The 27571-nt window shown below is 43.1% G+C and overlaps 1 protein-coding gene and 1 long non-coding RNA gene across 2 annotated transcripts; one reads left to right on the top strand and one right to left on the bottom strand.

The window, feature by feature from the left end:
- The first annotated feature begins 1802 nt into the window (after positions 1 to 1802).
- GRTP1 (growth hormone regulated TBC protein 1) lies at positions 1803 to 27035 on the top strand. The gene is made up of 8 exons (XM_083735347.1): positions 1803 to 3948; positions 8056 to 8207; positions 12095 to 12253; positions 15161 to 15285; positions 18717 to 18813; positions 25332 to 25504; positions 25644 to 25829; positions 26596 to 27035. Exons 1-8 carry the CDS (start codon positions 3890 to 3892, stop codon positions 26683 to 26685), a joined length of 1041 nt encoding a protein of 346 aa, XP_083591473.1. The 5' UTR covers positions 1803 to 3889; the 3' UTR covers positions 26686 to 27035.
- Positions 26836 to 27194, bottom strand: LOC310843038. Its single transcript, XR_014563482.1, has 2 exons — positions 27129 to 27194; positions 26836 to 27032 (listed from the first exon to the last, which is right to left on the bottom strand). It is a non-coding gene; the product is annotated as an uncharacterized lncRNA (long non-coding RNA).
- Positions 27195 to 27571: the final 377 nt, after the last annotated feature.

Raw genomic sequence — 27571 nt, 5'->3', positions numbered from 1 at the left:
GAGAACAAGCGATGTGTTCATGGTGAGTTCCGATGCCTCTTTTTCTGCAAAAATAGCACTGCTCGTGGCAAGGAGAATTCTGACCACGGGGCCTGCATGTCACTGTCCATCATCACCTGCCATTCTTCTGAGAGTCATCTGGGAAGTCTGGTAAAGGATCCTGAATTTTTGTCCCCAGGGTCCAGCCCTAGTTGCACCAGTGAAAAGCCACCACTGGATACAACCCTTTGTGTATGACTAGTTGTGCCATGGATGGAGTTGCACATTCAAATAGCACATCCAATTGGAAGCACGTTTACCTGGGAGTAAGTGAATAAACATGCATGGTACAGCTGTGTTAACCATGTTGTTGTCATTCTTTCTTATTCCAACAGGCTTTGGGGAACTGACTGCTTTTAATGAAAGGGCTGGTGCTGTGTTGCATTTATTGTTAATTATCTGTATGTGTTTATTAGATCTTTTATATACAGAGAGAGTTTTAATTCTATTAATGTTTAATTGTTTTTTAATTCAGTTTTCGCTTTATTTTTTAGCTGTTCCTAACTTACCAGTACGCCGCCTTCCCTGCCAAGGAAAAAAAGCAGGATAGAAATAAATATATAATAATGAGTAATAGCAATGACAAACCTAGACAGCATCTTAAAAAGCAGAGACATCACCTTGCCAACAAAGGTCCGTATAGTTAAAGCTATGGTTTTCCCAGTAGTGATGTATGGAAGTGAGAGCTGGACCATAAAGAAGGCTGATCGCCGAAGAATTGATGCTTTTGAATTATGGTGCTGGAGGAGATTATTGAGAGTCCCATTGACTGCAAGAAGATCAAACCTCTCCATTCTTAAGGAAATCAGCCCCGAGTGCTCACTGGAAGGACAGATCCTGAAGCTGAGGCTCCAATACTTTGGCCACTTCATGAGAAGAGAAGACTCCCTGGAAAAGACCCTGATGTTGGGAAAGATTGAGGGCACAAGGAGAAGGGGACGAGAGAGGACGAGATGGTTGGACAGTGTTCTTGAAGCTACGAGCATGATTTTGACCAAACTGCGGGAGGCAGTGGAAGACAGGAGTGCCTGGCGTGCTCTGGTCCATGGGGTCACGAAGAGTCGGACACAACTAAACGAGTAAACAACAACAATGAGTAATAGTAATAATAATAATGTATTTAACTCTCCCAGTGAAATCAGTGAGACTTTAAAGCATTTAATTCACTTTATTGTGCGCAATGTGGGAACACAGCAGAAACAATGTACGATGCAGTCCTGCAAATTAGACCTCTAATTTGGCTATATATTTTTATCTAGGAAACCAGAACTTTCAAAAGCCGTATCATTCACAAGGTGTGTGTCTATCAATAATTATCTGAATTAACAGCAGAAAATAAGAGTTATAACAGACCGTCAATGCAAGAGTTTTTAATTGAGCTTGACAAAGGAAAGCGTGCAAGTCAAAACATTAAGTCACATTTTGATTTCACTTTTTTTAAAAAAATGGCAATAGTAGAGATCTCACTAATCCTTGTTATCGTACAGACCGTTCTGGAAAGATAGCTCAGGGTCCTTAACTTGCCCCACAGAAGCTTAAGCGGCTCTGCTTTTAGTGTTAGTGAAATGCTGTTATTTAGAGGTCATCTATTTTAGAGCCGGGGAAATTCTTAAGCTACTTAAAAAAAAACGATCTTAGCTCTTACTGATCTTACTGATCTTGAGACACTCCCTGATCAACCTAATCCCATGTGATTTGGGCAAGAACCCTGGAGCCGACACTCTGCCAGAAGCATGAAACTTGGATACAAAAAACCCCAAAGCAGTACAGTTCAGCATCTACTGGGTCAATGACTCACAAAAGGAGGAGGAAGTGGAAAATGGGTTTTCTGTTGAATGAATTTATTTATTTAGTGGGATCTGTATCTTCTACTCCGCATGCAGCATCTCGGGTTCAGACTACAGGCACAGCAACAATTCCAAGCAGCCACTTCCTTCAGCTTCTGCTTCTTATCTGAAGCACTTGTGATTCTGTGGGATGTTGGCTTCGGAGAGGCAAAGTCCTGTGTTCAAATCCCACCAGGGATTGGTCTTTCTACTAACTGGTCCCCAAAACAATTGAATCCCTATCTGGCCTGGAGCTAGCTGTTAGGTGGCAACTGCATTAGTAAGCAGCCTATTCGGATGAGCAACGTAACATCAGAAAGGGAGTACTCACAGATAATTGCACCTTTGCAGCTCAGTCTGTTCAAGGAAGCAGATACACTCAATATTCTTAAATTATGCCTCTCAGGTGAGTAGCCACTGATGTAAGCTTCTTTCATAGAGTGCTCATCTTCCATAGAAGTGTAGAGTTGGAAGGGACCAGCCCCTTGCAATATAGGAATCCTGTTCTGGGTTGGCTCAAACCACCAACTTTCTGGTTAACAGCCAGATGCACTGAACCATTTTGCCATCTTTCTTAATGGCGAGTGTACCAAATTACCGGTACCTCTGTTTAAAATCTGCAGAAAACCCTCACATGCCACTATAGCCAACAAGTGTATGATGATTTATGTTGTGAACTGCCTGAGATCTACGGTTATAATGTGAAATACAAATTTAATAACTAAATAAAATAAAATCACACCAACAAAGTCCCCAACAAGGAATCTGGCATGTAGGAACAGACCAACACAGGTTTCCATCCAATTCCTACACAGAAGTAAATGCCTCAAACCACGCCCCCTTCATTTCAATGGGGCTTCCAGGGGCGTAAATGTTGACTGGTTTGTTGTTTATAGTGTCCCTAGGGTGTGTGTTGCTTTAAGAGCACAGGTCCTTGCCCCTAGGAGCTTACAGTCTAAAACAAACAGCTGGAGGAAGTGGGGCAGGGGTAAACAATAAAGCAAAGGTGCAGTTGTTTTTTGCATGCGACTTGGTTATAGGCTGTGTTACAGTAAGGCGTGCATGGGAATTAGAGAGCTGAGGTCACACCCTTTGCTCTGGACTTCCCAGCGACACGTGCGTGGACCGGCTGCGCTGACCCACGAGAGGAATGCACGTTGCTGCTTCCTTTATTCCCACTGCACCTGCTCCAAAACGGAAAACGAGTCCCGGCCCACCGCCTTGCTGCAAACTGAAACGCTGCCCTCACTGCCCTGAGTGAGGCTTCCCTCCCCGCTTGGCTCGCCGCCTCCTCTGCCGGCAACACGAGCAGCAAGAGGAACGTGGGGAGAGGATTCCTTCTCCTCCCCAAGGTTTTTTTCTGGGGAAGTGCGCGCGCAACCCGAGGCGAAGAAGGAGCGAAGCAGCAGGTTGAGGAGGAGCCAGTCGCGCGCTCAGCCACCCAGGGAAAGGGAGGCTTCTCAGCTGCGCTCCTAAATCGCTCTACCTCAGGAGCCGTTTGCCCCGACGCTATCCTTAAGGAGGCGCAATTCCCAACTCGGCTGGCGGTGGGAGCCACAAATAAGCTAAACTCTCCCTCACAGGCGCGGGGGGGGGGGGGGGAAGAAAAAAAGACTGGTCTGAAAAAGCGCAGACAGAAAGGGATAAGCTCCGCGCGCCGCTCTGTTCCCTGTCCTTGAAGGGCGACGCTGTGGAACTTTGGAGACGCTTCTTTTTCCTCCCGCCACCCTCCAATGTGAACACATTTTCTACTACAGGCTGCCCTGCTCTGGAAACCGCCCGCTCCCTTCTCTCCCACCTCGCCAAAGGCACTTTTTTGCAGAGAACTTCGGAGCGTAAGAAGAGGGAAGAGGCGCGCTTTCCTTTGATAAGAGTGGTGGGACTTTGACTCGTCTCCAGCAAGGGGAGGAGGAAGAGGAGGAGGAGGAGGAGGAGGAGGCAGCGGCGAGGCGAGGCGAGGCCGCGCCGGGCCGGGCGGGGGTTCGACCATTCTGTGCTGGAGGAACCCGGCGTACTCCCTTCCCATGGACGGGGAGGAAGAGCGGCGGGCGAAGCGCGAGAACCGCGAGAGCAACGTCCACAGGTAGGTTGCGCCCTTGCAGAATAATGGAGAGCGCTCTTGGCTTGCCCTCCTGCTTTTTATATGTGTGCCCTTAATATTCTATATAGTAATCTCTCTATATATCATGCCACAAACGTAAATATATATATCTTCCTGGGTTGGTGTTAAGTGGCCCCTCAGGTGTATCTGTGATACAACAGGAAGTTAAAAAAAACAAACACAGCCGCAGCAGCAGGATTTGCTTGAGAAAGGCAACCCAGAAAACTTATTTATGTTTGGGGTAAATCGATGCTGGGAGTGCCCCATTCCCTACTGAAAGCTCTTCTTGCGTGTGGTTTTCAGCTAAAGTTTGTATCGCATGAATTCCCCTTTGGTTACTGAGTAGACAGTGGGGCAGTTATTTCTGCCCTTCAGGTTTCAGTTGGCAGTGTTGGTATGGCTGTTTAATTCAGTGGATAAGTTAATTAAGCTAACTACATTGATTCCGCCCCCCCCCATAATTAAACTTTCAAAACCCTATTACCAAAGATCTTGATTTGTCACTCTTTCAGGTTTTCTTATAATAAAACTAACCTTTCACTGCCAGGATTATTAGTCGTTTACAGCTGCCACAGTAAACACCTACTCCCTTTGGAAGGTTACATGGAAAGAATGAACTTTTCTTTATGCTTTCAAACCAATCCACTTGAAAATTATTATTTTTTCAGTCCTTTACACTTATTGGCATCTTAACTTCATAAAATAGCAGATTTAATTATTTTTTGAAATCTCTCCCCAACCCCCCACCCCATCATCCCTATTGTTATCACCACATAGAACTTTAGGAAAATGCTTAATTTGTAAAATAAAACTTAAAACTATAATAGATTCTGTCCCGAAAGGCTGTCTAAAATACTTTAAACAAGAAGCCCTTGTTGTTATAAGAAATATCAAAACAATTTGTGTACTGTAGTACTCTATAAATACAGAAGTATTATAAATATGGGAGCGCAGAGGTTGGTAATCACTGGAGAATATGGAAAGGCTGAATGCTGTCTAGATGGAAGTTATGTTTATAAATTTCCTTGTAGCTGGAAAAAAGGCTCAGTGGAATTTCTGCAGAGAGATAAATGAGACATCAAGGATGGGCTGACCATCATTTCCCTGTTTATCACCTGACAGTGGTTAATGGCTATGCAAGGATGTAACATAAGAAGAGCCGCCCTGCTGGATCAGATGGAAGATCCATAATTGTTCCACATCCTGTTCTCAACAGTGGCCAACCAGAGGCTTATGGGGAGTCCACAAGCAGGACTTGGAGTGCAACAGCACTCTCTCCCCAGTTGTGAGTCCTAGCAACTGGGATTCAGAGTAACACTGCCACTACAGTTCCAGTTACAGATAGGTAGCCGTGTTGGTCTGCCATAGTCAAAACAAAAAAAAATTCCTTCCAGTAGCACCTTAAAGACCAACTAAGTCAGTTCTTGGTATGAGCTTTCGTGTGCATGCACACTTCTTCAGATACCTGAAGAAGTATCTGAAGAAGTGTGCATGCACACGAAAGCTCATACCAAGAACTGACTTAGTTGGTCTTTAAGGTGCTACTGGAAGGAATTTTTTTTTGTTTTGACTGCCACTACAGTATTCTTTGTCCTGGTGCATATTATCAGGCACAGCCGTTTATACAATACAGTAGCAGAGGCAGATTTAGGAGAGCGCAACCAGTTAGGCCTTGGGACGCCATAGCTGAAATTTAGAATGGAGCATGAGAGGCGCTGATTTTTTTAATTTGACACCCCAAGAGCTGCCACTGACAGTAATAAAAGCTTTTCTCCTGAGCTGTACCACTTCAGATTCTATAATGATAATGATAATTTATTATTTGTATCCCACCCATCTGGCTGGGTTTCCCCAGCCACTCTGGGCGGCTTCCAATAAAGATTAAAAATACATTAAAGTGTCACACATTAAAAACTTCCCTGAACAGGGCTGCCTTCAGATGTCTTCTAAATGTCAGGTAGTTGTTTATCTCTTTGACATCTGATGGGAAGGTGTTTCACAGGGCGGGTGCCACTACCGAGAAGGCCCCTCTGCCTGGTTCCCTATAGCTTTGCTTCTCGCAGGGAGGGAACCGCCAGAAGGCCCTTGGCGCTGGACCTCAATGTCCGGGCTGAACGATGGGGTTCTAGTTGGAACCTGGCTTGTTTGAATGCCACCCTCCCAGCAGGGCTGAAAAGACCTAATGGAATGTGGAAACATGAAGTCTTAAGTTACAAGGAAACACAGTGCAATACTTTTTTTTTTTTAACAGTGCAGCATAGAAACATATTGTATTAGTAGTGCAGTCCAGGAAAGGCATTCTCACCCACACTGCTGTATGTATAAATTGTGGTTGAGCAATTGGGAGGTATTGTGGCTATCTCTTTTGGAAGAGTACTTTTAAAGGATTACGTTATTATCCAAAGTCCCATGTATGCTTTTCAGGGAGGCTTGAGAAAGTTGTGCCTTTTGCGTTTGAATGCTAAATATACAACTTGTTTGTGCTGAAGCACTGAGCTTTCCTGAACTTTTGCAGTGATTAAATCTGCACAGTTATGCATGCTTAGGTTCAGTGGAAACCAATGGCACTTAAGCACATGTCCCTGTAGCTGAACATTTCCCTCTATAAGTACATGGTGAAACTGATACTATTTATTGGAAATGTCTTAAGCGGTGATACTTTATTCTCTCGTTTGTCTGTTTTCAAGCAGCTAATAGCCAGAGGCTAAAGGGAGCGGAAAATGGATTGATTGACCTGCCTTTTGTATGCATTTAGATAAGCAACCATGTAAATCAATATTGGTCCCATTATACAGAGCTTGATGAGGTTCAGAATTTAATGCAAAACACACTAGTGACCTGAAAGAGGCTTTGTCTACTCTCTGCAAGAGTGTGCTATCACTTGCCTGAGTAAACCATGACTGTAAAACTGAGGTAAAACTCTGGTCACTGAAAAGATCTTTGATTTGTAACAAGTACTAATAAAAAGAAAAATAATCAGGATTAAAATTACAAAACATGCGATGATATTACTCTGTATAAATGGTCCATTAATGTCCTGGTTAGATAAAAATAATTACCAGGTTATAATGTGCTTTATATATAGTGTAATCTTTACAACAGCCCTATAAGATAGGTTGAAAGTGTTACTTGGAAGGAAGAAATAAGTATGTAAAAGAATTCCCTGGATGCCAAGATCCACGTTTGGGGCAAGTACTCTTTGGTGAGAGAACCCCAGCAGACATAAAAATCACAAAACACGCAGCAAAGTAAAGAGTTAAATAGATCATTAAAATATGTCCTTCTAAGTTCCTTCCAAAGTCCCCCTCTTCCCTTAGCATAGAAAAAGTCCACAAACTTGGTACGTTCATGTTCTTTTCCACACAGCATTTAGAAAGCATAGGCAGTTAAACTTGGCTTAGTTACACTGCTGAAAGTTCCTAAATCACTGGTATGGGAACTCAAAAGAGGCTTACTAGAGCCATGTGGTCTGATCTTGGAGCAACCAGCTCAGACCTCGCATGTTGTGCTTCTGGGGTCTACTTAGGTACAGCAGTAGGCCCAATTATCTTCCTCCCAAGGGGAGTGGGAGTGACCTAGCTAAGCCTGGCAGGACCACTTACTCTATGGCATTAACCCTTTGATGCAATAATTAGACTTAAGCATGTTGGTTATATGAGGCTGGTTATCCCTCAGGGTAGAACCAACTGTAACCTTCCTCCTTAGTGTTGCCATTTGTAGACTCAGCAGGGAGGATGATGGGGGCAAAACTAAATTTGCTCTTCCTGTCATTTGTTCTGGCTCCACCTACTGTTGGCCTCTTTGTCTTCTTCCCTATCAGTCCTAATTAGCATCAACCACCACCAAAGCTAATGGGTGTTAGCTGGGTGTCTACAAAACTCATCTTCTAAACTTCCGGAAGGTTTATTGAGCCCATTCTGGCATTTGCAGTCGATAAACATCTTTCATTCTGACATTTTAAAGTCCAGTTTTTCCTCCCTCTAAGCTGCATTTCTGGACAAAAAAAGTTTTAATTTAGGTATGCGAAGTTTATATAACTACATAAAACTACCGTAATATGTCTGTACAATGATTTCCCTTCTGTTGCAGAGTGGATCCATATGGGTTTGAAAGGCCAGCAAACTTTGACTATACATCATATGAAGATTTTTTTTCTAGATACCTAGTGATACTCACTAGGAGGGCAATTAAATGGTCCAAGCTTTTAAAGGGTAACCGTGGTGTACCGAAAAGCTTAAAAGGTAATATTCCAGTATGAAGTTGTTCCTTGTTTCCTTCTCCTGTATGAAATCTTGCTTGAATCTTTTCAATAGGAGTTTTTCAATATGGGGAGGTGGACATTGTTTTCACATTTATTGTAGTGCCAGTGCCTTATATCTACCCCACGTAAGACCTTACTTTGATTCTTTCTGGACAAACAGTGTAATCCTATACAAATCTACTCTGAAATATATTCTAGCGCAGGTTTCCTCAAACTTGGCCCTCCAGATGTTTTTGGCCTACAACTCCCATGATCCCTAGCTAGCAGGACCAGCGGTCAGGGATGATGGGAATTGTAGTCTCAGAACATCTGGAGGGCCGAGGTTGAGGAAGCCTGTTCTAGTGAGTTCAATAGGGCTTACTCCCAGGTAAGCGGGCATACAAATTACAGCCCAAATGAATAGAGTTTATGGGGAAACTGCAAGGAGGGTAACCCCTGTTTTTGACAGTTGATCGCTGATTAATTGCTTTCGTTTCTACGTAAATTCTGTCCTTGTAAGAAATAATCTGTCAGCTGCTTCGGATGTTTTGTAGGAGCAGCTAGTTGTTACAAATGCAGCACAGTGAGTTGCCGTGAATAGAAACACTCTTTTCCTCTCCAACGTCTCTGTTCCCTCACCATGTTTTAAAGATGGCATGTTTGGAAATGTAGGTTTTCAAATGCGTCATTATAAAAGCAAATTTAAATGCTGAAAGGAAGTATAGAAGCTTGTTCCTTTAAATGTACATTACTGAAGCTGAAGCAATAAAATAAAGTTTAATTAAATTATCATTCCGAATATCTATTGATTCCAAAGTTCCTCCAAGATGAACAACAAGGCACCACTTCTTAGTCTCTGGTTGTTGGTGGGTGGTGGTGGTTGTTGCAGATTCCCCCTGTGCTGCATCTCATACTGTTCTAGAATGCCCCCCAACACTTGGGGGCAGATTTTCAGGAAATACATAGGGCATGCCAGCAGGAAGAGGATATGAAAGGGCCCCATTCCTTGGAACAGGACTCTGGTCATGAAGGTGGAATCCAAGCTAATGAGATCAAACTCATTTAGTGAGTTTAGTGAGTAGGACAAAGTTTGAGGACGAATCATGACACTGAAGCTAATTAAAATATTTTCACGTTTGCATATTCAAAGCCTTCATGGGCTGAATAGGAAAAGGGGAATTTCACAGTCAGGTTTATGTAACTTATTCCTCTGCGAAGAGAACTGGGCGAGTTCATGACTCGGTGTTTGCACAACAATTGCAGCTTACTGCTGGAATGGTAACAAGTAACTTGCAATTATACAGTTTTCCTGTACATACGAAACTGCTATAACCAGTTGGGCGAGTAAGATGCCACTGGTTATTAGTGGCTGTTTATCATAATTAGGCCCAACCACTGGCTTATTGCCAAACTGGAAAGTGATTAAGCTAATCAGAGCTGGCAAAATATTTAAATATTTTCTGCGCCTGTGTCTCTTTAGGTGCTGGCTCTACACATCTTTTCTAAATTCCAGCACAATATTCTAGGCACCCCAGGTGGCATTGTCCCAGCACTGCGCTAAATTTGTGAAGCTTGGCTTCCATTTAAACCGAAAGTTAAAAAAAAATCTCCTTAAAAGATTATTGATAAAGTTTTAATTTTGTAATCCTTAATGGGTGTAGGTAAAAGTTGGCTCAAACCCAAAATAGAACAGTTTGAGAGGTATTTCGGGGGGGGGGGGTTCTGCTCTCCCCTACGTATACACACATTTTTCATTTTTTAAAAAGCACCCTGAAAAGATAGATTGTAGAGATATACAATAGTATGTCTCCCGCAGTGGCGTAGCGTGGGGGGGGCGGGGGGGCCGGCCGCACCGGGCGCAACATCTGGGGTTAGGGTTAGGGGGCGCAAATCTACGGGTTAGGGGGCACAAATTACTTGCCTTGCCCCGGGTGCTGACAACCCACGCTATGCCACTGGTCTCCCGACTGCAGCACCAGCTTCAAAAGCAGAGACTGCTACAATTAACAATTGTTTTAACTGTTTTAAATTTGTGTGGGTTTGTTTTTGTTGTTTGTTTTTATTGAGGGAAGTCAGATGTGTCTGGGAGGAGAGGAACTGGAGAGAACATAGGGGCCTCCAGTCACAGTGGTTCAGGGTAGGGGGAAGTGGGGCAGGCCAGGTAAGAGGCACACAGCACAGGCTATGCTGTGTGCTAGCCCTTCCTCTAACCTGGGGAATTGCTGTTGTCCCTTCAGCCAGCCCTTAGGTCTATGACTTCTGTTGCTGAATGCCAGGCTGGCTCTGAGTAAGACCTCCCTCATCCCTCTTCCATGCTCTGATTATAGATGAGGAAGCTGGTCTGGTCCGTATCACTGAAACCTGGGTAGGCGAGCAGTTGGTCTCACACAGCTGTGCCCACCTGGATACTCAGGGGAGCGTCAGGGCAGACTTGAGGGCTGGGAAGGGGGAGTTGCTGTGGTTTATAGACATTCTCTCTCTCAACCTTGTGATGTTCAGATGAAGGACAGTATCTGAGAAAGGAATGTATGGCTTCCATAACTTAAATTTACTTTTCCTCATTATAGGCCTCTGCAGGGCTGGCCCAAGGCCTTCTGGCACCAAGGCCTTCTGCCATGGTTGCTTCCCCATCACCACAGATCTGGACCCACGCCCTGGTGGAGTGGGAGGAGCATGCCGCCTGAGGCGGGTTGTGTCACTGGTGTGCCAGCCATGCTAGGGCAGGAAGCTAGCTTAGAGGCTGCAGGGCAGACCACATGGCACACCTTTTTAGCCAATGTCCAGCTCTCTGAATTTGCCACCTGAGGCAGCTACCTCACTCTACATCATGGTATGGCCGGCCCTGGACTCGTGGCTTTGCTGTCAACAACAACAACATTAAAGAATAATGTAACCTCAGGGTTGCATTCCCCTTCCACTGTCTACCAAAGTCATGAGGCTATATCCGATTGCAGCATCTGATTGAGCTGTGTTTTAAGCTGGCTTTACTTTTAAAATCAATAGCCATGATGGGAAAGGGTTAGCTGCAAATGCAAGAGACAATATGGAAACAATATTCAAATATGGTGCTTTGCTTAACTATAAATATCCGCATACTGTAATATCCATACACACACAAAAATGCATAAATAGATTCTCCACCCAATCCTTTTTTTGTAGATGGGAATCATTTGGCTATTGGAATATTGGCAGCATTTTTTTGAGCCAGATTTTTAATTTATTTTAGGTAGGAAGATTTTCATATTCCTAATCGACTTAATTCAGTCAATCAAATATTTATTACGGTCATAGATCAGCACAAGTAGGGTGCGGGTACAATCATTTAGAATCTGTAAAACGTTTTGGAAAGCTAAAAAGTATTAAAACAGAAGGTATACTAATCAACTTTAAAAACGATTAACCTGGAAAACCCAGGAGTGTTTGGTTGTACTAATAGCCCGCGTTGAAACAAGTGCTCCTTCCATGGCGGGTATAAATAAAGGAAGGTAGAAAAAGGTGGGAATAAATAAACAAATCACCTCCTTTTTGCCCTCCTCCATGATGCACACAAACTACCTCTCTCTCAGGATTTTTGTGGTCATCTGAAAAAGGCACTTGACTGCTTTTCGTGTTTTCCTCTTGTCACTGAAGTTTCCTACCTTTCTTACTAAGGTCACACAAATGTTGGTTCTGCACTTTCAAGCTCTTGTTTGTGGAATGATCAGCAATTGCTGGTTAATAATAATAATAATTTCATTTGTACCCCCACCCATCAGTGACTGGGTTGTCCTTGCCACACTAATTACCTTGATGTCCTTTTACTTCCCTTGGAGTTTTTTTTTTTTTTGTATTTTAAGTATCCAAAAAATAATGCTTGAAATATCAACCAGTGTGCTTTTTCTTTTGCAGTAAAACGCTATATCAGGAAAGGCATTCCAAATGAGCACCGTGCACTGGTTTGGATGGTGGTGAGTGGTGCTCAGTCCCACATGGAACAAAACCCTGGATACTACCAGAAAATACTTGAGGGAGACAAAAATGACAAACTCGTGGACACAATTAAGACAGGTTAGCATCTAAACATATGTGGTTGTTCAATCTAGTCTGCTGTTTACCAAGGAGCCTGTAGCCAAGTATTCTGTGGATAGAGAGACAAGTGTGGGAATTTGTTTGTTTGTATATTGTATTTCATCTGAAGACCACAGGGTGGTTCACAACATAAATATACAAAATCAGGACACAAAATACTTAATCAATCAATCAATCAAACAAACAAACCAACAAACCAGTAGCACCCCTCCCACAAATGGATTTAAAATGCCATAGAATGTTAATCAGTCAAAGACTTGGCTTATAGAGAAACATTTTTGCCTGGTGCCTTTGTGGACTTGTGCCTTGGTTTTGGAGACAAATGAAAACCTGACCCTTCGCAGAAACAATGGTGTTTGTGTTCAGTGTGGGACATTCTCTTGGCAATTCCTATGCATATACAGTGGTACCTCGGGTTACATACGTTTCAGGTTACATACGCTTCAGGTTACATACACTTCAGGTTACAGATTCCGCTAACCCAGAAATATTGCCTCGGGTTAAGAACTTTGCTTCAGGATGAGAACAGAAATCGCACGGCGGCAGCAGGAGGCCCCATTAGCTAAAGTGGTGCTTCAGGTTAAGAACAGTTTCAGGTTAAGAACAGACCTCCAGAACGAATTAAGTTCTTAACCCAAGGTACCACTGTGTGTGTGTGTTTGTGTGTGTGTGTGTGTGTGTGTAAAAATATATATACCGGTATATATCTTTTCCTTCTCAAATGGATTATTTTGCTTGATTGTCTGCCAGACTGGTACCAGCAGTATCTCCACAGGTCTCAAGTGAGGTTGTGTACACACTGACCCATTCATAGCACAGGAGTGTAGTTTTTCTCTGTCCAGAATCATTCACGATTGTCCTCAACATGCTGCTTTCACTTTAGATTGTTTCTAGATCCTGTCGTCCACAAGAGTTACTGGCTATGAATTTTAAAACTCTCCCCTTTATCAGTCATGCCTTTCCCTCCCTGCACATGCCACAGGTGAATGAAGAAGGAAGCGGTTATGCTCACACACAACATCATGTGGGTACCTCCCTGTTCTCCCATTACTGGAACTGCTCACATCGGTTTTCACACTGAGGGGTTACAGAGAACTGATCTGCAATGAACTTTTATATTTGGAGTGAAACCAATTTCACAAGCAATGCTTTTCAGGGGCAATAAATAAATAAATGCACTAGATCTAGATTATGTTTGGATTGTATTGGGGGGGGGGATACTCTTTCTCTGTTGATTCTAGAATAAAATGCCAGTTTCTGCAAGTATAAGAAACCTCTCAGAATTTCAGGGCAGTGTACAGCAACCCTTTAAAAGCAATGCAGTACAAACATTAAGATGACTGCAGCGATACCACTACATAGTTAATGTTCTAGGCAAGCAACTATGGTGATTATTCAAGGTCGTTGGAATCTTGTAAAGGATAATCCCTGGAATGCAAAGAAACAATAAAAGACTTCTCTGCAGTCCTGAGGGAGATGGGATAATGTTAAATCCACGGACAGTCGGCAGACGAAATAGACACACAGTTGTGGCACCTTTAAAGACACAACACATTTATTATGGCATGAGCTGTAGTGAATTACAGTCTACTTCAGAGTTGTTTAGAGTCAACCTTCCCTGTTTATAGACATATAGCATTTTGCCTGCATTGCTGAAGAATAAAAGGTTTCTTCAAGCCTGTAATGCTGCTCATCTTCCCGTACAGAAAACCATGTTCAATGTGCAGGTGTTTAAAAACAACCTGATATTGAGGACAGGGCTAAAATCACGACCCTATTCAGCTTGTTCAGATCTGTATTTGAGCACCCCCTACACACAAGTCATGCATCCATAAGGCTGTTTCGATCCTTTCAATAGGACAGCTGAACCGTATTGTTGATCAGTCCTACGGCAGGGAATCCCAGATAGATAACATGTTGTCAACTATTGAGTTCATGGGTTAGAAGGCAACTTCAGATCCCCAGACTTTGGTCCATGAATCATATTGCTTTATAAAGTTAAAGGGACCCCTGACCAGTCTGGCTGACTCTGGGGTTGCGGCGCTCATCTCGCTTTATTGGCCAAGGGAGCCGGCGTACAGCTTCCGGGTCATGTGGCCAGCATGACTAAGCCACTTCTGGAGAACCAGAGCAGCACACGGAAATGCCGTTTACCTTCCTGCCAGAGCGGTACCTATTTACCATATTTTTTGCCCTATAGGACACACTTTTTCCCCTCCAAAAATGAAGGGGAAACGTGTGTGCGTCCTATGGGGCGAATGCAGGCTTTTGTTGAAGCCTGGAGAGCGAGAGGGGTCAGTGCGCACCGATCCCTCTCACTCTCCAGGCTTCAGGAAGCTATCCGCAAGCTTTGCAAGCCCGGCGGGAGTTTCCATGGGCTTGCAAGGCTTGTGGGCAGCAGCCTGCAGCCCACAAGCTCGGGGGACAGCGGGGAGGCGGAGCGCCGCCATCCCGCTATTCCCCGACCTGGTTTTTTTTGGGGGGAAATAAAGGATTCCCCCCCCCCTTTATTTCCCTCCCAAAAAAACTAGGTGCGTCCTATGGGCCAGAGCGCCCTATGGGATGAAAAATACGGTATCTACTTGCACTTTGAATTGCTAGGTTGGCAGGAGCAGGGCGAACCAGAGCAGCACACGGAAACATCATTTACCTTCCTGCCAGAGCGGTACCTATTTATCTACTTGCACTTTGACGTGTTTTTGAACTGATAGGTTGGCAGGAGCAGGGACTGAGCAACAGGAGCTCACCCCGTCACGGGGATTCGAACTGCTGACCTTCTGATCAGCAAGTCCTAGGCTCTGTGGTTTAACCCACAGCGCCACCCACATCCCATATTGCTTTATAGATACATTTAAATTTTTGCTGTTTCCTTTTTTTACATTTTAGACATGAATAGGACATTTCCGGATAATGTAAGGTTCCGCAAAACTGCTGATCCCTGCTTACAGAAGACACTCTACAACGTATTAGTGGCATATGGGCACCATAATCAGTCTGTGGGATACTGCCAGGTATGTAACATTTGGAATGCAATCGTGAGCTGCTTTTAAAGCGAAGCTTTTACAACTTGGGTGGCATTGATGGCAATGCAAGATTTGAGAAATGTAGATTTCATGCACTTAACCTGCCCACCCTTCTATTTTAGTCCTTAGTCAATATCTTAAATTTGCCATAGTTTAGTACATTCCAGTTTGCTCCTTTATTTGGAACTTTCCAGTCTCAAGAGGCTCAGAGACCCTCGCACCACCTCACCTGCGAACAATACCTATCAAACTTACACCATCATTGCATATCAAGCTGCCATAGGTATAAAGTGAGCTGCTACTGTTCTCTAAAGTGCACTGTAGACCTCAACATTGGTTGGGAAACCTTTTAAAAGCAAAAATTAGACGTTTCTTTAAAAGAAGGCAAAGCCTTTTCAGCAAGGTAAAGATTGCTTGCTGAAAAAAGCGCGCCGGGGGGTGGGGGCAGATTGTTTTGAGTCCTTTCAAACACCCACCAAGTGTGGGACAATGCTTGCGAACCTGGGGCACCCGAGTTTGTGTTTCAACAGGACCTTCCTAACGCTTGTAATGTTAATGTGTCTGACAGTTAACTCCCTGAGAAACATCACTGTGAACTCTGAAGTTAGTGTTGCCTTGCTATTGTATGCAGCAGTACTATGCTTCAGTTCATGAGCTTTTATGCTGGCGTGTACAATTTAGTTTGCTCCATGAATGTCTGTTGAGGGGCACTCTTTTGTTGCAGTGCCAAACAACCCTCTGTCACCATGGTTGCTATTGTTGAGCAAGCTGGCAGTCTGAGGGCTGAAAACCTACCCTCACAATTGGAGGGCAAATACCCCCATAAAGTAGAATAGAGGGTTTTGTTGTTGCTGTTTACAACATCTGTTAGCTTTTTTACATTTCGGGGGAAATTGGAAACAAAACGTTTTTGAATCATGCCCATTAGGCACAAACAGATGGTTATGAATTCTTGGAATTAAAAAGCAAAACAACTGGACATATTTTGGATTAATTGAGCTGCTAGTTGTGGGACAACTCTTCATTTATCTAGGAGTCAGTCCCCCACCCCATCTTCCTCCTTGAAACCAGATGCATTGTTTATGAAATAAAAATGAGAGCACCTCGTTCTTTTCCATGGAAGAAGATGGTAAAGAAGAGTGATTGGTGAAAGGTTCAGGGATGTTTCAAAAGAAAGAGATGAAACAGGAGATGCATTCAAAGGCCGGATCTGACAGACTGCAATTGATACTAGTGTCCATGAATGTTTTAAAACGATCTTACAACTTGTACACTTCAGACTTGGGGACTAGCAATTGCTGTGAGTGTGACTAGGATGGCTGCAAAAGAAATTCATGGCGGGGTGTGTGTGTGTTGCAGAAATAGAAATAACAGCACAACCCTATCCATGTTTACAGGTGGTGCCCCGCAAGACGAACGCCTCGCAAGACAGAAAACCCGCAAGACGAAAGGGTTTTCCGTTTGTGAGTTGCTTCGCAAGACGAATTTCCCTATGGGCTTGCTTCGCAAGAAGAAAGCCCATAGGGAAATCTCCGGGGACCTCTTTTAAATGCTGGCGGTGGGGAGCAAAGCCTTTCCCCCCCCTCCGGCCTTCAGAAGAGGTCCAGGAAGGCCGGCGGGGGCCGAAAGGCTTTGCTCCCCACCGCCAGCATTTTAAAAGCAGTCTGGGATAGCAGGGAAGCGCTTTTGAAGGACGGCTTTTGAAGGCAGACGGGGGGGGAGCAAAAACTTTTGCCCCCCGCCGGCCTTCAGAAGAGGTCCTGCACGCAGCGCGTTTCTCCGCTATCCCGGACGGCTTTTGAAGGCAGGCGGGGGGGAGCAAAGACTTTTGCCCCCTGCCGGCCTTCAGAAGAGGTCCTGGCTGGCGGGGGGTGAAAGTCTTTGCTCCCCCCCGCCTGCCTTCCCGGGGGCTTTAAAATCGCCCCGGGACAGCGGAGAAGTCCGCTGTCCGGGGCGATCTTAAAATGATCTTCTGAAGGCTGGGGGGGGGGGGACGACAAGGGCTTTTCTTCCCACCCCCAGCATTTTAAAAAACCCCGGGACAGCAGAGGACTTCTCTGCCGCCCGCCAGCATTTTAAAAAACCCCGGGACAGCGGAGAAGTCCTCTGCTGTCCCGGGGTTTTTTAAAATGCTGGGGGTGGGAAGAAAAGCCCTTGTCCCCCCCCCCCCAGCCTTCAGAAGAGGTCGGGGGACAGACTGTCCCCGGACCTGGTCTGAAGGCGGTTTCCATAGGAACGCATTGATTGATTTTCAATGCATTCCTATGGGAAACCGTGCTTCGCAAGACGAAAAACTCGCAAGACGAAAAAACTTGCGGAACGAATTAATTTCGTCTTGCGAGGCACCACTGTACTCAGAAGTTAGTCTTATTGAATTAATTGGTGGCTTACTCCCAGGTAAGGGTTAGAGTTAGGGTTGCCGTAAAATGTGAACTAATATTATGATGAACTTGACACAGTCCTACTCTTCCCCACCACACAGACAGCATTGAAAATGCATTTCTTGCCCAGACACTGTCTTTTGTCTGCTCTTTCTTCTCCATGCCAATTAGCCACATCATAAATCATTGAGTTAATTGCCATTTCGCTACTTAACCCAAAAACCTACATTGCTTGCGATGATGCACTCAGCTGGTTCTGGTCCATGGCTGACTGCCTGGGGACCACATGCATCCTGCCTTTGGTTCTGTGATGAAAGAAAGGTAGGGCATAAATATAAGGAAACAAAAATAAAACAAGGTTACATCTTATGATGCAAAAACCAAACAATGCAGTTGTATTTCCTGTGTTGCTTTTGTGTGTTATACTTCAAATAGCCAAGCTGTGAACAGGCTGTAATTCTGGAGTCAGCTGTAGAATTCCTAACTGGTATTTAAAAAAACACACACCTAATTACTCTGGGAAAGGTTTGAGTATTATTATTGGCTCAAAGTAAAGGAGTGTGCTTGGGGTGAGCACTCAATGAAAAAGACAACTGGGAGCCATTTTGGCATATAAGCGGTATATAAATTAATAAATAACAATAAATGAAAATGGGGCTTATTCACGTGCTTGAATACTTCTTTTGTTTTATGCATTCATTTGTGGTCATTCAAACAGTTTTCATCCATCATTATTCTAGGCAGTGGAATTCTAGACTTCACACAACTATAAATGGAGACTTAAGTCTGTGTGATTTTAAAGTCAAAGTGGCCCAGACATTATTTTCCTTTTAATGTAGGCTTGGAAATTGAAGTGTTTTACTCTTGCATCTGTAGCAAGAAATTGCTCACAACACTTTTAAAACTGACTCTTGATAAGTGTGAATTACCATTAGGTCCTCCCTCTGCCCCTTGCATTTATTATCTTGGCTCCTTTTAAGATTACTTTTGTCAACATTGTATCAAGCTAGTTAGATAAATTGTTCCTTTGTGTTTTAGGGCATGAATTTCATAGCAGGCTACCTGATTCTTATCACAAGGAATGAAGAGGAATCCTTTTGGTTATTAGATGCTCTCATTGGTCGAATACTGCCTGGTAGGTCAAACTCCCACCATTTCTATCTTTGTGTCACAGATCACTTCCTGTGTTTGAGCTAAGTAAGAGTGACTATCAAATGAGTAGTCTAATCATATAATATCGTAACTTCAGAGAATTACCCAATTACTACATTGAAAGCAGTTCTCTGTAGAAAATAGCAATCACATTCCTCTATTCATTCTATTTACACTTCCCTTTTGTAAACGTAGCAAAATACATGTTGATATAGTCTTCTCTTTTTACTAACTGTGAGCACATAGCCTAGTCTTTTTTTGGCATTTGGGTTATTTCCTTCCATAAGAGGCCCTACGTCCTATCACAACATAATCCTATACTGTATATATACACAGAGAGAGTGTGAGTGAGTGTGATAGTGATATATATTGGAAAGTTGCACAGAGCTAAAACAGACCATAGAATTTGTGATATTTCCATGCAAAAATGCCCCCCAAATATTTGTGGTGGGTGGCAAGGGGTGGGGCCGTGGCCCCCCTAGATGCGTTCCATGGACCCCAAAGCGCCCCCGGGCCCCTAATTGGGAACCACTGCTCTATACCAAAAAGCATGTACCACAGAGAAAACCTAGAAGATGTTTCTCACCTAGCCTTTTCTGACATGCTGGCTATCTGTATATGAAGAATGTCTTCTTCATGGTACATCATTCCATCATGTGAGCGCCCACCTGCAATATAAAGTGCTGCAGTCTGGATATAGACATAGTTGGTGTTTTGCTGTACTTCTCATCCTTTACAAAAGGCAGGTAGGCAACAAGGAAAGGAAAAACCTACATAAAAAGAATCTGCGAAATTGAACCAGAGCACTTCTGCAGGCCTCTGTTCATTTGCATGTTAATTAAAATAGTTAAGGTGTAGTACAATGGGAACTTCTAAAGCATGCTTCTTAAAAAGGAAGTGGAATCTTTAGTGGTTCATTCATCTTCCAGTGACTGGAACTGGAACTGCTAGATGTATTTTTTAGAGCATGTCTTTAGAAGGAAGGCCTTGGGTACAAAACCTGTGACATCTTGAAAGTCTTGCTTGCTTTTGAATTATTTTTGCTACATCCCTTGTTTTTGTTTTTTGAAAATAGTCTTTTAACTATTATCCCAAAGATAATGGGGATTTTCAGGACACCAGATAGCATTCTCTCTTCCCCGTTTCTGCTCTACCCAACAAGAAGCAATTCACAGTGAAAATATGTAACTACAACCTAGCAGAAAGTTCAGAGTTGCTGGATCTGAATGTGCCTTTCTGTTTACGTTTTTTTTTTTCTTTCCTTTTTCTTTTTGAAGCATGGTGCAGATCTATTTGCACCATCCTTGAAATTTGATCAGTTCCTGAGTATTGGACAGGACAATTGAGGTGCCTTTGGTGCTTTGAGAGTTCTGAGAAGATGCCTTTAAACAAATGCTCCTAAAAGTGTGAAAGCAAGCATAGCCTCGATTCTTTCTCCTTTAAAAAATGTTTGAATAAATGCACATCTTTCATAAGTTGGGTGGGCTGCCAAGTATTGGGGAATAGCCCCCCCCCCCATGTCCTCAAGTGCTGCACTTAATCTCTTCTTCACAAGAGTGAATAATCACTACACACTAACGTAGGAGAAAATGAAAAGGTGTGTTTGGGGGATGTTGTTGGAGGGCTAGAATCTTCCAGATATAGACTGCAACTTGCCAATTTTCATTTTGACTTCTTTGTTAAGTATTTGGGCTATCTTTTCCCAGTTAAACATCCAAAGTATTTCTAAAACTTTCTTGCAAAAGTAGGTACAGCAACCTTGTGTTGAAGTCTAAATGGGCATGCACATGCCGTGTTTCAAAAGATGATTCTTCAGCTTCTTTGCATTGTTGATCTGAAGATGGAGATTTAAAAGTAGAAAAGGTCAGGGAACTGCATCATGCTCTATTTTTGGATATTCTTTTTAATCCATTTGTGGCAGAGAACAAGTCCACAATAGCCTTTATAATCTTTATTCCTTATTCCCTGCAAATCTCATTACTGGTCCATAGAAGAGTTTGGAAGAAGAGTTTGGATTTGATATTCCACTTTATCACTACCCTAAGGGGTCTCAAAGTGGCTAACAATCTCCTTTCCCTTCCTCCCCCACAACAAACACACTGTGAGGTGAGTGGGGCTGAGAGACTTCAAAAAAGTGTGACTAGCCCAAGGTCACCCAGCAGCTGCATGTGGAGGAGCAGGGAAGCGAACCTGGTTCACCAGATTACGAGTCCACCGCTCTTAACCACTACACCATACTGGCTCTCCCATAGGACAAGAAAGCAACTGCAACTGCATTGATGCTTTATTAATGATTGTAATATCAAGACTCAAGCAAATGTGGCAAGCAGAATTCTGTTGAACTGTGAGCCCTAAAAGCCACTGTGTGAGAGAAAATACTGAGTCCCAGTGATGAGGGGAATGCATGCACAGACCTGAGCATCATCATAACCCTATAGGGATCTCACGTGCCTTACCTTAGGAGTTTTTCCTCTGTCAGTACTGCAGCAGATGCAGTTTTCAGCTGTTGTCTGAATCAGAGGTATATATTGTGAGTTAAGAGGAAGCAGTATAAAGCATACCTCTGTCCAGCACATTGGGAAAAACATCTCTCTCTCTCTCTCTCTCTAACTTGGATAAGGAACATAATCTCTTAGAGCACTTTTACCCATTTTTTTAAAAGGAAGCAACTCAGCACTCATTTTAATTTCTTATGCCTATGTCTCACAAGGATATCTTTGCACTATATCATAAATTGCATGAGAGAGAGGCTCAAAAGCTATTGAACTCTTCCAGGTGAAAACATTGGTTTTCATCCGGTAATTGCAAGTTAATGCAGTTAATACAATTGATTAAGTAACACGTCAACATCACTGTGCAACAGATTCCCAAACAGCCTTTAAAGCTGATACACACATACTAAAACCACTTCAGTAAAATGCAGGTTTGGTACTTAAGTGAGCTAGCTTTCCTTTGTCTCTATTGCAGCTGTGTATTTTGTGTTGTTGTTGTTTTTTGTAGTGTCAAATACAACTCACTTGGTCTATCACAAAACCTGCTGCCTCAAGTCTTCCAGCTATTTCATGACTTCAAAGGCTGGTTGCTCCAAGAACTGGACATTCTAAATCTGTTCACAAGCAAAGGAGCTCGAATGTCACAGGGCCAGTGTGGATGCTTCATATTTTAATTGATCAGATTTGATTGTATTAGGTGATATTTGAAATTGTGGGAATGGCAAGCAAAGTAATGATAAGATAGAGGGGAAAGATGCAGGTAATACAGGACATTGGATAAATCTCAGTTAGACATGTTCATAGTCGACTGATGAACTGGATAAATCAAGTTAACCTAGGATGATTAGAATTGTTAAAAACAGGACACAGTTAATTTTAAGTTTTTTATCTCCGCCATGAATCAGTCTCTCTCCTCCCCCAATCACTGAGCTGCAGTAGGTGACAGCATATGCTAGGTTTCCTCAAACTAGGCCTTCCAGATGTTTTTGGCCTACATCTCCCATGATCCCTAGCTAGCAGGGCCAGTGGTGAGGGATGATGGGAATTGTAGCCTCAAAACATCTGTAGGGCAGAGGTTGAGGAAGCCTGGCATATGCCATGAAAATAATTCCCTTTGAGTTTTTACCTAGTCCACACACACAGAATGGTTTGTTGCTTAGCAGACGTTAATGTCTCTGTAGCTTAAGCCACTCCATAGAATTGGATGTGCTATAATAGTCTTTTAGTGGACCAACCATACCATTTCTGAGCCTGCCTCAACTGGTAAAAATCTCCATCATAGGCAGTGTTCAGAACTCCCATTGTTCTAGGTGCATTTTGTGACAGGGAATTTAATTAGCGTGGGCAGTTTCTGAGCTCTGGGTGCAGTACTGCGTCTTAAAGATTTCGGATTAAAACTGCAGAGTGTAAGAAAGGAGGACCTTTTTCTGCCTCCTCACTTCCAGCTACTCTCTGAAGACTGGGGAAGAGACCCTCTTAAGAATATTAGGGGGGTGGGCAGGGGAAGGACCAGACTATGTGAAAAATGAACGTAATGTTTTAGCAGCAGTTCATTCATTTTCAGCTTTGTATTCTTGTTATAAAAAAGCACACCTAGACATATTGTTGTTGCATCCATAACCAAGGTTTAAGGTGCCATTTAGCTCCTAGCTTTCATATCTGTTTCTAACATTGATCATAGGCTTGACTCATAGGTTTTGATTCTTTAAATAGGTAGCTACTGGGTGTAAGGCTCTCTTAATAGTGGTGCCTTGGCTATTTGGGAAATCTCTCCCCTTATCTTGCAGGTGATCACCTTCCAACACTCAGTAAAAGCAATTCTTCATTTCTGGGCTTTTCCTTGGTACCCTAGAAGCCAACTCCTAGGGGCCAAGGGCCCTTCACATCACATAAAATATATCGGGGGTCAGGCGTCCCTAAAGTTGATGGGCATTGCCATTCAAATGGTGTGCATACACTGTGTCTTGTGATCAATTCTGCAGGCTGAGGCCTGTCTGCCCTGCCCCCCCAATACTTTATTCAAATTAGCACCTCTGCTCGGTAGTATTTAAATGGCTCTTGTGCGTTCCAGTACAGTGGTACCTTGTTTTACAACCATAATCTGTTCCGGAGGTCTGTTTGTAAACCAAAAGAGGTTGTAACCCAAGGCATGCTTTCGCCAATGGGGCCTCTAAAAAAATTTGTTTGTAATCCAAAAAAAAGAAAGGGGTGTAATCCAAAAAAAGTTTGCAAACCAGAACACGCACTTCCGGGTTTGACATGTTTAGAATCCGAAACATATGCAAACCAGACTGTTTGTAAACCAAGGTAAAGGGACCCCTGACTGTTAGGTCCAGTCGTGGATGATCTGGGGTTGCGGCACTCATCTCGCTTTATTGGCCAAGGGAGCTGGCGTACAATTTCCGGGTCATGTGGTCAGCATGACTAAGCCGCTTCTGACAAACCAGAGCAGCACACGGAAATGCCATTTACCTTCCCGCTGGAGCAGTACCTATTTATCTACTTTCACTTTGACGTGCTTTCGAACTGCTAGGTTGTCAGGAGCAGGGACCGAGCAACGGGAGCTCACCCTGTCGCAGGGATTTGAACCACCAACCTTTTGATTGGCAAGCCCTAGGCTCTGTGGTTTAGCAAGGTACCACTACACTATTATCTCAAGTTTTGCTGTTTTTTATTGTTGTGGTTTGGTTTTAAATATGTTTTTCTACACTGCCTGTTTTGCAGAAAGGGCCCTCCCTCTTTCTATTTTGTGCCTGGATGTTAATATTCCATGTGCAATAAGGCACACTCTGCGTGGCAGTGATGCCAGAGAGAATCCATATAACACTGGGGCACAGACTTGGAAAACTTAATTTCTAGTTGACCTCTGTGCTTAGTTTGTGCTAGTATTTTCTGATCATTAAAGCACAGTAACTCAATAACGGCACGCCTAGCCTCAGTCTAGTTTTTAGCAGCTTGGAAACATGCCCTACTAGCCTTGTGGGAGCTTTACCATTCGTTTTCTGCTCTGAAGACTGAAAGCAGCAACTGCTGTTCCCTTTCCACAGATCAAGTGATTAATGTTGAACATGATGCACAGTGACTTATGCCAAGTTACAGAGTGCCCTCTGGAGGCTTCCTTAAGAAAATGTTTATTTTCTGTATTTCTTTTAAATACTGAGTTTATGTAAAAAAAAAGGGGGGGGGATTACTTGGTTGCCTATCTGACAACTTTTTTTGCCACCTGCCCCCAAGCCTATTATGGTGCCAACAGCAGTTTCTGTAGTCTTGAATTACATTTAGCAACTTTATATTTTCAGGTGCCTGTGATGGACTGGGAATTAGCTTGGAGCAGTTTCTCTAGGGCTTATCAGGCAGGACCCCACCCAGAATGAAACCCAGGGACCCACAAATGTAGTTTCTGATGACTACCAGTGCTCACAAAACCATTCTTGCAACCAGCTGCCCCGATCACTGTGCACAAAGTAAGAACCCCCCCCCTCCCCCTGAGTTTTCTGAGAGTCTTGCGGAACTTAATAGGCGAGAGGAGCTATTGCACTGTGTGGTCCTTGGTGGTGACAAATCATACTAAGGCAGGCACTAATTTATGGAGCCATACTGAGACCTTTTCGTGTTGAAATAACTCTCTGACAATTGCATGTGGCCTTTGAACGTTTTGTGGACCCACATGTTATAGGTAGGGCCTGAGAAGCTTTGAAGGATAAATCCCAAAATGTACCACATATAGTCACACACAGCTGTTTATCTGTCAGCTGTGTATTTGTGTATCTAGAGTTGGGTCTGCTCAAGTCATGGAACACAGGGCGTTTTGACAGCCTCTCCTAGTTATAGCGCAATCTGAGCCCTCTTAACAGCTGTCACAATATGTGGGGTTGAGCCCTTTAATTTTACCTGTTGAAAAATGAGCTCTTTCCCTTCCCCATATACTGTTTTTCTTTTCAATGAATGATAGCAATTGATCATTTTGGTGATTAGCTTTTGTTTTCCCCCTTCCCCCCCCCTCTTAAAGATTATTATAGTCCAGAAATGATGGGTCTGAAAACAGATCAAGAAGTTCTTGGAGAGCTTGTGAAAATGAAAGTTCCTGCCGTTGCAGAATTAATGGAGAAACATGGCGTCATGTGGACTTTGCTGGTGTCGCGTTGGTTTATATGTTTGTTCATTGACATTCTTCCAGTAGAGGCAAGTGAGAACTTGATGGTATTTTTAGCTGTGTGGGTTTTGTTTTTGTTAATGACATGGGATATATATATATATATATATATATATATATATATATATGCTTTAGTGATGCCTTTAAACAAAATCTTGTCTCCTACAGACTGTACTTCGAATTTGGGACTGCTTGTTCTACGAGGGATCAAAAATAATATTTCGTGTGGCCTTAACACTAATTAAGCACCACCAAGCTTTCATTTTGGAAGCCACCAACTTCCCAGATATCTGTGATAGATTTAAAGAGATCACCAAAGGACCATTTGTAATGGAGTGTCACACTTTCATGCAGGTAGGTGTGCATCCCATGTTGTAGAGAATTATAAACTGGCTAGAAATGCTGAGCATTGGCAGCCTTCAGTTTATTTGCTGTTGCTTTTCTGCACAGTCGTACCTTGAAAGTCAAACAGCCTAGTTCTGTTTTGGCTCCCGATCGAAACCTGAGAGTGACTGTTCCAGTTTTTGAATGTTCTTTCAGAAGCCGAACATCCAACAGGGCTTCCGAAACTCCTGCAGCCAATCAGAAGCCGCACTTTGGTTTTCGAACGTTTTGGAAGTCGAACAGGCTTCCAAGGTACAACTGTATTGCTTCAATGTGCTTCATGGTGCTCTTGAACTTGGGTTGGTTGGATATAACTAGCAGTGGTTATATAACAAACGCTATAGGAAATACCACCAGAGAGAGGAGATTGAGGCAATTTTTTGCTGATGCTCTCTAATCTCCTGTAATGCTGCTGTCAAATAGATGTTCAAGGTATCCTGTGGAGCCGCATGGGAGATGGCATCTTTGCTCTGGTGGGAATTTTCACTGGATCTCCTTCCCTTCTGCTCACAGAAGAGCGAGTCTGAATCTGACCCATAGTTTGCAGCACTGAAGTGACCACTCTGGGACACAAGCCTGGGCAGAGTGTATGGAGTTGAACCTTGCTGATGTTGTCCAAGGGCAAGATCCATGATAGTGATGGGAATACTCAAAGGATGTAAAAAGAAGAAACCACTTGTAAAAAGAATGACAGCGTCTTGACTTACACTAACAATTTCTAAATTCTTAATTCTAGAAAATATTTACAGAGCCTGGAAGTCTGAGGATGGCTACAATAGAGAAACTACGAGAAACTTGTAGAGCAAATCTCATTGCTCAGACATAAATGGACAATATTTAAAATAGACAAAATGCTGCAAAAAAATGGGCACATTTCTTCACTTAATTCCACTGATACACCGTTTCTTCAGTTTCCATTAGTGTTGATTGACACGACCAATTCTCTCCAGCCTTTCAAGTAAGTGTTGGAACTGGGTAATTTGATTATTTTTTATTTTTTGTAGCAACAAAACTTTAAGTCATGTGAGGAAAAAAATGTGGTCACTGGCGGTAACCTCTTTTTTTTGGAACAAATGCACTGCATACCTTCAGAAGATTTTGTAATATTTAAATAAGACAGATTTATAAATATCAATATAAAAATGCAAAATAAATTCTATTTCAAAATCCCCTCTTCTTGAATTTGCATAGTAAAATGGGCCTAAGACCTCTAGCAGAAGTATTTAAGAAGAATCTTCAGCAGCTGGAAATATTCTGCATGCTGCTGACCTTAAAGAAATCGAATTTGGTCTATGTATTGATCACAGTGAGGTTTTGCTGTATCCCTGCCCCCCAAGAGGAGTAGACTAATTCTTGAAATAAATTGCTTGTGTTGTAGACCAGGCATTCCCTCTGGGAATCAATTGTATGACTAGGAGCCAGATCTTCGAATGAATGGCTACTAGAACAAGCACAGCTTCTATTTGCACCTCTGAACTTTAAGTTGTTGTGTGTGCTTTGTCCTGTTGTGACTGTATGATATAGGGTCTCTACTTGTTAAGTAAGGCTGGGAAATATCCGGTCATTAACATTGCGATGTAACAGCAGCTAAATGCCATGATTTACTGATATCACTATGTCTGAAATGTATCTCGGCTGCTGCTTCCTCTCCACCTTAGGGGAAGAAGCAGCAGCCAAGATACATTGCCCAGCCCCATGCCGTTGTGGCTCAC

Source organism: Podarcis gaigeae (assembly GCF_964106915.1).
Source record: "Podarcis gaigeae genome assembly, chromosome: 4".
NCBI classification, from domain to species: Eukaryota; Metazoa; Chordata; class Lepidosauria; order Squamata; family Lacertidae; genus Podarcis; species Podarcis gaigeae.
Note: the sequence above shows the minus strand (reverse complement) of the source record. Positions and strands in the feature narration are given on the sequence as shown.

Excerpts from the sequence above, each read along its gene's own strand:
- GRTP1 (XM_083735347.1), top strand. The coding sequence starts at position 3,890 with ATGGACGGGGAGGAAGAGCGGCGGGCGAAGCGCGAGAACCGCGAGAGC. Across the intron at positions 18,814-25,331 it reads CATTGGTCGAATACTGCCTG|ATTATTATAGTCCAGAAATG; the intron begins GTAGGTCAAACT and ends CCCCTCTTAAAG. Across the intron at positions 25,505-25,643 it reads TTGACATTCTTCCAGTAGAG|ACTGTACTTCGAATTTGGGA; the intron begins GCAAGTGAGAAC and ends TGTCTCCTACAG.